Source organism: Paramisgurnus dabryanus, chromosome 19 (genome assembly GCF_030506205.2).
Source record: "Paramisgurnus dabryanus chromosome 19, PD_genome_1.1, whole genome shotgun sequence".
NCBI classification, from domain to species: domain Eukaryota; kingdom Metazoa; phylum Chordata; class Actinopteri; order Cypriniformes; family Cobitidae; genus Paramisgurnus; species Paramisgurnus dabryanus.
In genome coordinates, this window is record NC_133355.1 from 32,852,044 (window position 1) to 32,864,958 (window position 12,915).

Genomic DNA, 12,915 nt, shown 5'->3' on the forward strand with positions numbered 1-12,915 from the left:
AGCTTTATCAGAATAAACAAACAAACATCCATCTAAATTCTGTAAGTTTTAAAAGTAATAATCCGATTTGTAATATAATATAAACTAAATCTTTGTCTTTGGAGTCAGATTAGAGATAAATATACCTAAATTGCGTAACGCCAAAACGTCATCTGCAAAGCTCCGGAAAAGACCGAACGCGCTATCAATCCTTCCCATGCGGTTTGGACTTCGCCATTGGGCCAAACGGATGGATGGGGGATAACAATTTTCATCCCCTTACACCTGCGTAAATGTACATTTGTATACTTCAAATGTGTAGATGTCAAAGTCTATTTTATATTGTAAATGTCCTTTGATTCTATTTTATTTGACTTTATTTGCAGTAAGCCTAGTACTCCTCATCACCCAGCATCTTAGCTTCATTTCCACCTTAATGTTTGTGTTATTTTATGTTTAATGTATAATGCTTTGGCAATATTGTAAGTGTCACAATCATGCCAATAAAGTTCCTTTAAATTTAAAATGAGAGCGAGAGAGACTGGAGGTGTGGCAGTGAGAGCAAGAGGAGCGAGTAAAAAACAAACAGCCTGAAAAAGATTCAGATGTGGATGAGAGTCGATGCTTCAACTCTCTTCATTAGACTCACAGTGGACGTGTGTGCGTGTTTTCATCAGGACTGTAGGGACACAGACAGATTTAATAGTCCGGAATAACGGTGAAGTGATTTTTTATGGACAATAAGAGAAGAAAACAGCCGAATGAAGAGCTGAAAGTAAAGTAAAAGTCATTGAACACGAATGGTGAGGTAGGGCGTTTATATTTGCTTCTTTATTTCAACAGGGCGTGAACATCAGCTCGTGCTGTATGATTTAATAACACTTTTTTACACAGAACAATCGATATAACTTCGTCAATTCATCAGTCATTTACTCATCTGGTTTTTATTTAATCGATATTGCACAGTAACATCGTGTACATAGATTAGTTGGATAACTGTTTAACGTTAGAGGTTTGTTTTTGAGAAATATGCGCTTAAAAGTACACAAACTATAATTCACAGAACTCTCTAGATGATATTTGTATCGTTACTAGTCGCTTACTTGCTAGTTTAATATATTGAAAGTATTTAAACCGTTTACTGTGGTAAATCAGACGCGTTGATGTTAGGCTGAATCAATCGTCACATGTTTTCATGAATGTTTCATGTGTGAAGTTTGGTAAACTTGTAAAAGCTAAAGGTCTTTATCAGTCGAGAGTTTTTATTGATGTTTTGTTTGGAGTTGTTCTTTGTTTGGAGAGGAAAAATTATCCCAAAGTAAATAAATGTCGACTCGAGTATGGCCGCGTGTCCCACCCTTGGAAACCTTATTAGCACAGTTTCATTGTTAAAGGTGTCGGCACGTTTTAGAGGAAAATGTCATTTGCATTTTTATATAATATAAAAAACATTTCATATCTGTCGTTTGCCCTAACGAAAATTAACCATGAATTTACTGCAATTAAAACCAAAAGAACATGGTTACTGTAGTATAACCAAAGTAACCACAAAATAACCAGGGTTTTGACAAGCATGGTTTTCAAAAACCATAGTAAAACCATGGTTAGTGTAGTTAAACCATGGTTTTGGTAATGATGTGATAGTGATGTGTCCAAGATCTCCTTACTTGTATCGCTAAACTGCATGTTTGTTTTAGAGGAACTCATTTTGCTATGTTACCTACAGCCTTCACTTCAAGACCAGAGACCTTTAAATCAACAGTGTGTGAAACCATTGTGTTGTGAGGATTTGTGTCGCACTGGAGATGAGTTGTGTGATGAAGGGAGGGAGGGAGGGAGGAGTCTGAACAACAGGATTATGACGATTAAATCAAAATGTTGTAGTGTCTGTAAGAGTTTAAGACTGATTTAGAGATCTTGATTGAAGCAGATCAGATTTAAACACAACATCGTCATCAGTAAAAATGTGCCTTTGGTTTACATTTGTGTTGCAGATCTCAACCGTACATGCTGTACCTTTTTCATTTTAATTTTATTTATATAACGCTTTTCACAATTATTCATCCAGCTGCACATGAAATAAAAAAGAAAAGCAAAGAACAACAAAGCATGGCAGTGATATAGTTTAGGATGAAGTTACATGGAGTTATACCGTGGGTCTGTTGAATGCTTTATTCTGATTGGTAGGCCTGGGGCGGTAACCGGATTACCGCCATACCGCGGTCACGTGACCCATGCGGCGGGTCTGAGCTCCTCACCGTCATAACCGCAAAAAAAAAATCACTTGAAACATTGGTCTGCACTTGTGTGTATATGTGGGGATGTTCTACAAGCAGCTTGTTAACAACCGCAACTTGTTAACTGAAAATTAACTGATATGATTTTAATATTAAATTGTCATTGAGTAGAAATCCAGGTGACGTTGTCTGTCACTCGTTAAAAGTAATACAAACATTTTATCTAATTTGAACGTGCAAACAACCGCAACAGATCAACAACAGAATCAGGTTTCATACATTATCAAATTTTCACGCAACATAAAGAGCACTCGATCAGTCCGAGGATTAATATCCAAAGTAGGAATGCTAAACAATTAATCGCGATTAATTGTTAGCAGAATAAAAGTTTTTGTTTACATCACATATGTGTGTAAACTGTGTATAATAAATATGTATATATATAAATATGAACACATTCATGTATAATTTTAAGAAAAAAAAATGTATATATTAAGTATTTATATTTAAATATAATATAAATTATACATAAATATACAAATGTATATACACATGTAAACATTTCTAAAACATATACATGCATGTGTGTACATTTATTTATACAAATTTATTATACACAGTTCACACACATGTATGATGTAAACAAAAACTTTTATTCTGCTAACGATTAATCGCGATTAATTGTTTAGCATCCCTAATCCAAAGAAGTTAGATTGTCTCTTTTTTCATCTAGCCTACAACAGTGGCCATTTCTAAAGCAGGACACATTTCAAAAAGTTTTGCTTTTGCGTCTTTCTCTGTTTGTGGAAAAAGACCGATGTTTAGGTAAGGGTCGAGGACAGAAGCGTTCTGTCCGAGCACGCGCAACAGACGCGGACTGCCCGGTGCGCGCGAAACAGATGGACCGCGTCATCTTGCGCACACACACGCGTCTCAGTGCAGCTTCCCAGCTATACTCAAGCACGGACACACATGCAGTACAAGTGATTTCTCATTCAAATGGTTATTTTACCAGACCATCAGGGCAGCAATAATTCGCGTCATTTACAGGCTATTCACAAATTAAGGATAGAAAAGTGGCGAATTGTCTGTAGGACGTGTGGACACGCACAATGCGTTAACATTTTTTTTTTAACTGATAATATTAATTGTTCAAGTTGTTGAATGTTGAAATTGAAGAAATGTGGAAGGAAATAATATTTACTTTACATGTTCCTTAAGTAATTTGCACGTGTTTTGTATTGAAGATAAATAAATCATGTTATTTAACTCGTTGTCTTGCCAATAAACCGCACAACTGCCGGAATTTGTTGATTACCGACCGCGGTAAAAAAAACTACAAACCGGCCCACCCCTACTGATTGGTAAAAAAAATTTCAGTGGGTGTTGATTCTCTGTATAATCTGTAATAATAATCTGTACACCTAACCTGTCAAATGTCTTAAAATAACCAACAGAGCAATGTCTGTGGTAAATGTGGTTTGAGAGGATTAATTGACTCCTTAATTAGTTTTAAATAATTCAATGGCCCGTTGTCAATTATTCCTTACTTATTTCTTATTTAAATAATATAATAAAGTAATACTCCATTCTAAGCTATATTATGAACATAGTCTAGGACAGTGTTCTTCAACCCCGGTCCTCGAGGACCCCCTTCCAGAAAGTTTTAGATGTCTCCTTAATCAAAACACCTGAACTAACTCATCAGCCTCCTTCCAGAATGTCTCCCTAACAAGCGAATTAGTTAAATTAGGTGTGTCAATTAAGTAGACATCTAAAACATTCTGGAAAGGGGTCCTTGAGGACCGGGGTTGAATAACACTAGTTTAGCATAGAGTACATTGAGGTGTCCATGCGTGTAACCCACAGTAGCAGTGCAACAGCTCTTCCGCTGAAAAAGCAGCTTAGCCATTAAACCCCACAAAAAAAGAAGCAGCTGCTTATTGTGAATGTTATTTGAGAAGACCAGCTGTGATCAGGCAGGGCTCGCATGTATGCCGAATATTAATCCACTTGAAAATATACAACCCTACATAAAGTTTATCAAATCTACATTTTTAACTCATAAATGTGTATAATATTTTCTAGATTATTGTAAATCATGAAGTGAGATTAATATGTTTGAAAATTGAGCGCAGGTCTCGGTTGGTCTGTTGGACTGTATCTATAACGATCAAGCTCCACAGCGCCCCAAATTTTTTACATGTAAATTTGTTGTGAAAATGCAGCAAGCCCTAACTGAGAGCCATATAGGCAGATTTGAATCTGCCCCTCTAGCTTTTACATTACCTGAACATAGTTCTGGACAATGCTATGCCGCATAAGCAAAGTGCATATCAGTCTGCGTAAAATAATTACTATGTGAGCATCGCGAGAGGTACAAATCAACCTGCAGAGTTTTTTTCCATACATGTTTTATTCGTGGCAGCCCGCCACAGAATCAACAACAATGACCGCCAGTGTTTTTTCATGATTCCCATTTACATTTTTATTTTGCTATTTGAAACGGCTTATGCGGCTTTCACATAGGAAGCGGTGCGCGCTGCGCTATGAAACCCATTCATTTCAATGGCTTGCGCTGCGCGAGGGCGGTTTGTTGTTGCGTCGAGCAAAGCTGACCAGCAGAGCACAAGCGGCGAGCACAGCGCACACCGCTTCCTATGTGAAAGCCGCTTTAATTTATTGTTGTAAGTGCTAAGCCCGCCTCCATTTTAGCAGCAGTTAAAGGAACAGCTGGTTGGATTAAACACTAGGGGCAGTTTCCCAGACAGGGATTAGTTTAAACCAGGACTAGGCCTTAGTTTAATTAGGAAATATAACTAGTTTTAACAAAAATGCCTTCCTTAAAACATTACTTGTGTGTATTTAGAGGCAAAACAAAGGGCACAGATGTATTTTAAGATATTAAGGGCTCGTTATGGTTCTGCTTCGGTTTTCATTTTGCGTTGTCGTCTGCGTCGACGTGCAAACACACATGCAAACCACTGGTAGGCAGTATCCATGCGTGTAACCACAGTAGCAGCGCGACCGTCAAAGAAGAAAACTAGTGCCGAGTATTAATTACAGAATTCAGTTGAAAGATTAGTTAAAGGGTCATGAAACCCTGCTGTTTCAGCTCCAGTCTACCTCACTATCATTTTGAAAAATGCAACTTAAATGGGCGTGGACGCTGTGAGAAGAATGGCGAGGAGTGGGCTGGGCACATGATATAGTGTAACCAATATTGAGATTTCCATAGAATAGCAGTATTATAGAAATTATTCAACTGAATATAATATTTGATTTAAACAAAGGTCAAGTAAAACTATTATAGTTGAAATAATAGCGTGTTTAAGACAATGAAAAGTTCTTAGGACATGGTACCGCATGCTTGCCTAACGTTAAGCCCTTTTCACACAGATATGCCGTAAGATACACGGGTAAGGCATCCTGGAATTTTCTGAGACAGTTTGATATTTTATTCATTCACACTGATTACCCGGTCCCGGAAAGACATGTGACCTGTTGAAAGTCCCCCCCTCTCTTCTACGCAGCGTCTGAAGTTTGCATATTTTTTATTATTTCTCTCTCTAGAAACAACTCGCGTGCATTTTTGTTTATGATAAGACTACAAAGGAGCGCGTGAACGCACAGTTCTATTCTGGTGAATGATCTCAGCTTCAGAGTGGATATTTGACGAGCGCCCTGATTTCTGCTTTGATACAGTTTTCAGACATTTCTCATCGTGATTTTTTTATAAGCCTTTAAAACCGGCATTTTGAGGAGCTGAACGATATATCTTGTTAGGATGACGCGCGGGTATTTTCCTTTATTATAGCTCAAATGAGCACATGACGCAATATTCTTTTATGCTGCTGAATGATCTCCGTTTCAACGCAGTAAGTAACGAGCTAACTTACCTGATATCTGCTTCAGTCCAGTTTGCTGACATTTCTCATAGTGAATGTTGTAAATCCCTCATTTTAAAGAGTTGAACCAACTTCATGTTGCCATGACACGCGCGTCCTCACTACGGCACGTGCGTTATTGTTTATGCGTCTCATTTATCATTTCCCGACAACTGCTTCAATCTAGTTTGCACCATTTCTCGTGGTGAATGTTTATATGCATGTTATCTCTCGTTGTAAGGAGCTGAACCATAACTTGTGTTGTGATGATGACGCGTGCGTCCTCACTTCGACATGCCCTTTAGGGCATTCTTGCGGCTTCTTGTTCACACAGAGGGTTACCCGCGTATCTTACTAGGTCCTCTTTTCGGCAACGATCCCAGAAGATTAACGGAACAAGTTTTTGTTCACACAGACGCTTGTCTGGCAATTTTATGGGTATTTTCTGGGACCAGAGGTCTGTGTGAATGGGGTTTTAGATTCAGTCTGCCTTCATGACTCACGAGCAAGGTCAAAGTACACCTGCGTCTCGTAGCTTTACCAAGCAAATTTGTAGTTGATGGCAAACCAGATGCCTTCAGACAAGCCGAGCCTGCATCCCAATTTACCTTCTTACACCATGCCTTAAAATAATTACAGTTTTTGTTGTACTTATTACTGGTAGGGCGAGTCAAGCCCGGACAGAATCACAGAGAAAGTCATCCAACGTATTTACAGTTTCACCACAGAAACACCTGTGACTCATGACCGCCTCTCTCAATTACTATATGTTCTTACAGTGTAGTGTCAGGAAGCACTCACATTTTACTTTACTATACAAAATGTATCCAAGTGTGATTGCTCCCATGGTTCACACTAGGGATGGTGTTCTTGGGATGGTACTCATCATTCTTCTTCCTCCAAACACGTTTAGTGGAATTATGACCAAAAAGTTATATTTTGGTCTCATCTGACCACATGACTTTTTCCCATGACTCCCCTGGATTATCCAAATGGTCATTGGCAAACTTAAGACGGGCCTGGACATGTGCTGGTTTAAGCAGGGGAACCTTCCGTGCCATGCATGATTTCAAACCATGATGTCTTAGTGTATTACCAACAGTAACCTTGGAAACGGTGGTCCCAGCTCTTTTTAGGTCATTGACCAGCTCCTTACGTGTAGTTCTGGGCTGATTTCTCACCTTTCTTAGGATCATTGAGACCCCACGAGGTGAGATCTTGCATGGAGCCCCATTCCGGGGGAGATTGACAGTCATGTTTAGCTTCCATTTTCTAATGACAGGGTTCCCGCGGGGTCTTAAAAATTCTAAAATTCAGAAAAGTAAATTTAAGACAATAAAAAGTCTTAAAAACGGCCAGATTTTCATCCTAGGTCTTAAATTTAATTAACCCAAGTCTTAAATTTCTTACCTCCGTTTATTCCCGAAAAGCGTTGTCCGCAAAAAAAAATAGTAATTTAAAATGCTGTAGAACTAATCAGTGACGGAGGAAGAAAGTGTTTGATGGGCGGGCCTCTAAAAAGAAAAGTTTTGCACTTTGCGTGTCACTGAATTGCACTTCAACCCAGTTTTTAATCATCATTTTTTAAAGAGGATACAAATGTAGGCTAATATAATCCACGCAATTCATACTAAGCTATATTTCAGGTGTTGTGATCTGACTGTATTACTGTAGGTTTGGCGAGAAACAAACCTTAAATGCAGTTTTGTATAAGCAAAAATATTTTCTGTGTTAATTTAACCAACTAGGCCGTGGCTTACCTGAGCATTTGCCAGGTTATGAAACAGAGGACTCAAAAGCGAAAAAATCAACACTGCTTTATTGAAAATCAACTGAAACAGTCAGGCCGTCGAGTCCCGAGCCACCAACAACGAGTCAACTTTAGTGTTACACAGTTTTCACTTAGGAAGCTTTTGTTTACCTCACTGCTTCATGCGCGTTTATACTCCCTTGACTTTAATCTGCTAATCTTGATGACATATGCAGCCTACAAATGCGACCACTAGAGGCTACAGCCTTAGGATTTAGAAACGGCCTTGTTAGCAACACACAACAAACCCCAAACAGCCTTTTAATGGTAAATTTAATTTTCATTTAATTATTGTGTAATTAGAGAGGTGAATAAATACAATGGCGTATAGTGCATATTATCGTATGGTTGGAGAAAGTGTAAAACATGTTAACAAGGCACAGCAGCTGACCATACTGATCTTCCCATATTAGTGGATTTTATTTGTAAAAAAAGATATAATAAAAATAAAAAATATGTTTTGAGAATTTCTGAGATTATTGTGTCGCGTTGGTCTTAATTTTCACTCATAATGGTCTTAAAAAGTCTTACATTTGACTTGGTGAAACCTGCAGCAACCCTGAATGATTGCTCATTTTTTCACCAAGCTGCTTGGCAATTTCCCCGTAGCCCTTTCCAGCCTTGTGGAGGTGTACAATTTTGTCTCTAGTGTCTCTGGACAGCTCTTTGGTCTTGGCCATGTTAGTAGTTGGATTCTTACTGATTGTATTGGGTTGACAGGTGTCTTTATGCAGCTAACAACCTCAAACAGGATTCATCTAATTTAGGATAATAAATGGAGTGAAGGTGGACATTTTAAAGGCAGACTAACAGGTCTTTGAAGGTCAGAATTCTAGCTAAAAGACAGGTGTTCAAATACTTATTTGCAGCTGTACAAATAAATGGTTATAAAATCTTACACGTGTGATTTCTGGATTTTTTTTATTATGTCTCTCTCAGTGGACATGCACATACGATGACAATTTCAGACCCCTCCGTAATTTTTAAGTGGGAGAACTTGCAAAATAGCAGGGTGTTCAAATGCTTATTTTCCTCACTGTATATCTGATGGTGCTGAACTCTAGTTTGTGTTCTATTAGCCCACCAAAATCCTTACCCAAAATAGCAAACGTTACACTACTGTAGAACAGTCAGCTGTGATGTCGCATTGCGTCAGCTTACGAAAAAAGGGTGAATTAAAGAGAGGTCCTGCCATAAACCTAAAGTTCAGGAATGCCTTTATGTTTGCTGTTCCCTACAAAAATGGAAACATCTGAAAAAACTGTTAAATGGATTGGCTGATACATGAGCGTATTACTATTCACAAAATGTATGGCTCTGTATTGTACACTTATTTTCTCTCTCTCTCTCTCTCTCTCTCTCTCTCTCTCTCTCTCTCTCTCTCTCTCTCTCTTTCTCTCTAAGGCCTTATTAAAGGAAAGATGTTGTAGGGGACTTTGGAAGGGGAAAAGTGGTTGGCTGAATCAACAGTTGCTGTTAACAACTTTCTTGCACAGACCTAAACTCTCATCTTTTGCTGGTCTATGATTGGCTGCCTCGTGTGAACGCACACCTACATACAATCACATCATATATAAAAACAGAATCCAATACGCCGTCATGGCCAATATTCATCCGTACGGATGCTTTACCCATGCCATTGTTAGGGGTATCCCAGAATCCTTTGGGAAGTTGGCGGAGGGTGGAGAAGGTGCTCAGGCGGATCTTGCCAAGGCCCAGCGTCAGATGGGTGTGCTGACAGGCACGCTGAGGCAAAAGGTAGGACTCCAGCTGATCGAAATACCTGCCGATGCACAGCTGCCGGAGAGTTGGAGGATTGAAGACGTCGCAGTGATCCAGGGTGACACGGCTCTTATCACTCGGCCTTTCAAACAGCAGAGACGCAGTGAGGTGAGGCGAGGTACACTTCACATCATGCAGGAGATATTGGGTTTATTTCAGCTTGTCTGTGTGTTTTCAGGCGGAGGCCGTACGACGGGTCATGAGCGAGCTGAATCTGACAGTGGTGGAGATGGGCGATGAGGAGGGAGGATCCGCTGGGGCCACTCTTGAAGGAAGTGATGTGCTCTTCACAGGAAAAGAGTTCTTCGTAGGCATTTCTAAACATACTAATCATCGTGGAGCAGAAGTTCTGGCCGATACCTTCAAGGTGAGACATCAAATACACAGCCGGACAGAAGAAAAACAACCAATGGTAACATAACCTATAGGAGAATTATTAAGGAAGACACATTTTTATATAAGCTGGTTTATTGAATTGTTCCTGTTTTAAAATATTGATTTCCCAAAATATATTTAGTTAGATGAACATAAGGTAAGACACTTGACTATTACACGAATGCCATTGAAAATTAATGACTTCGGCCACTTACACGCTCTCGCCGGTGGAGGTGTGAACGCACACTTAGTCCCATTATTATATTTGTATTATATATGTTCTGCACGGCAGTTGCACACTGACACCGCTTAAAAGTAACATCTGGGGTCCGTTTTTCGTACGTAAGTTAAGCACAATGTCATGCATGAAAGATGAAAGGTTTGCTTAGTAATTTGTATTTTTTCTGTTTTTAAAACACTGACTACAAAGATGTTACTCAGTCCCTTTTCTGTGACAAAATAATGCCAATAACCAAAAAGGTTTTTTGTACACATCTTCTTTTCTACACTTTTCTGTGCGGACTCCACAGATGCAGGACTTTGAGTTAATGTGGTCTCCTCCTAGGCCTTATATTGCTGCAGTCAGAAATCAGTTATATAACAATAATTCAATTGAAGTAATCTTATTTAGGTACTTGCATGTAGTTTCTCTGAAGGACTGTCATCTAAGAGGATTTCTTTACTGTCCTGTGCATTGCTATCAGAAACGGTTGCACCTTATAATCTTTTGATATAGAATAACATTTACATTCACTTACTGCACATCATACTTCATTTATTCTTGAGAACTGCACACAAGATTGGGTAATACCATCTAATAATAAACTACAAACAAAAAAAGAGAAGTAATTTAATTTTGAGTTTATTTATCAGCAATGACAGTGTTGCATTGGCTGTGGGTTTAAGAGAGAGCAACTGTCTCCAGAGATGATCTGCACAATCAGTCAGTTTACAGACAACTTTTCTGTCAGGACATCACATGAAGATGCAGACTGTTTTTATTCTGCTTTTAGGATGCTGTTATAAACAGACAATTTTTAATAATCGTACAAATGATGAAGCAAAAAATGAGTGGTATGGATGGCTGTTAGGTTTCAATGCCATTATTTTTATGTTGTTGTTTTGTTCAGGACTTTGCGGTGTCCACCGTGCCTGTGTGTGGAGGTTCTCGACTGAAGAACATCTGCTCTATGGGCGGCCCTGACACCATCATCATCAGCCAAAGTGATGGAGCCAAAAAAACCCTCAGAGTGAGCATTAACATGAACAAGATCTGCCTTCATTTTTCTTCATGGTGGTCATCATCGTCACATGATCGTGTCTGTGTTTGTGTGGTAACAGATGATGGAACAGCTCACCGATCATCACTATGACATCTTGTCAGTAGCCGAGGATGTGGCCGCTAACTGTGTGTACGTCAGAAGTCCAGCTAAAGTGGATTTCCTCCTGCATCCCACAGCAGAGGAGTGTCCCGACAGCATTCCCGTGAGTAAACGCTGCACACTGCAGTCCTGAGATGGTATCTTTTTGTTTGCAACCAAATGATTAAACATTATTAAACTCACACTGGGGCCTCATTTATAAAATACATTTGATCTTACGATCATTTATCAAAAATGCGTATGTGTAATTCATAAACCGAATGTACATCCTGACGTGGCGCTAAGCACTTTTCCACGTCAAAGACAGTTTTTATAAATATGGACTTTGCAGTGGATTTTTGCATACCCACGCTTTATAAATGAGGCCCCATGTCTTATGATGTTTTTGAACTCTAGGTCTTCCAGCGGTTAACAGACTACACTCTACTGCCCACAGCCTGCAGTGAAGCCTTTAAACAAGGGGGGGCGCTGTCCTCTCTCTGCCTCCTCATCAACAAGAAACTTGGTTATTAAATCCAGAAGTCCAGCATAATAACTTTCTCATTTATCTTGTTTACAGATGACACATTTACCTACAGATGACACATTTACCTTACAGTACAAAGGAGTCAATATGAGACCATAGGGTCGGCAATGTGTGTTGTTATATATGACTAACACCTAATAAAATGACAAATTATGATAATACATAACAATATATTTCCAAATATGTAATGTGCGGAGATTTCATTTCTTGTTTCTAGTTTACAGCTGGTCAGCATAAACCACAAATAAAGTTTGTATGTGGATCCCCTTCTTGTAATGTAAAGTCAGCTATATTTGTTCATGTATAAAGAGTTGCTAAACTACTAACCATTCTTAAAAGTATTTTGCAGAAAACATAAATATGAACATAATAAAATTTAAACAAAACTTTTGACATTTTTGCTGCCATTGTTTTCGCTTGGTTTTTTGTTGCTGTGAGAGCCCAGTTAAAAAATATAACCGCTTGCTTTTACATTATTCTGTTTATTACACAGCTACTTGTCATGCACGTTAATGTATCTGTGCCCCTGTATAACTCAGTAGTAGAGCATGGGTTTAAACCCAGGGAACATATATATACACGTTTGATAAAATGTATACCTTGTAATGCACTGCATGTTGTTTTGAATTAATGCCGAATGCGTAGGAAATATTTTTCATAGTTCATTTGAAACAAATCCCAATGCTTTTTCTTTCCTCTGAATCTTCAGCTCATGAGATGCCATTTTCTGTGATAAAACCTTCCACCATTTTGAATTTCCTGAACTTTTAAAGCATTGTTCAGATTTACATGAAAGTTCATAATAGCATATACACTCGTGTAAGATGTTTTTCAAGCACTCGTCTACAAGCATAACGGCTCGCAGTGTTTTAGCAGATAATTGTTGTAATTGTTGAAACAGGTTTATATAAAACAACTTTAAGCTTACTACTACTAC

The 12,915-nt window shown here is 38.7% G+C and overlaps 1 protein-coding gene across 2 annotated transcripts; it reads left to right on the top strand.

The window, feature by feature from the left end:
* Positions 1–566: 566 nt before the first annotated feature.
* Positions 567–12,364, top strand: ddah2 (DDAH family member 2, ADMA-independent). Of its 2 annotated transcripts, none has more exons than XM_065253749.2 (6): positions 567–787; positions 9,318–9,803; positions 9,874–10,062; positions 11,201–11,320; positions 11,412–11,555; positions 11,849–12,364. In XM_065253749.2, the coding sequence occupies exons 2-6, from the start codon at positions 9,513–9,515 to the stop codon at positions 11,963–11,965; spliced, it is 861 nt and encodes a 286-aa protein (XP_065109821.2). In that variant the 5' UTR covers positions 567–787; positions 9,318–9,512; the 3' UTR covers positions 11,966–12,364. The 2 variants fall into 2 exon arrangements, with proteins under 2 accessions (XP_065109821.2, XP_065109822.2); XM_065253750.2 differs by having other exon boundaries at positions 567–782.
* Positions 12,365–12,915: the final 551 nt, after the last annotated feature.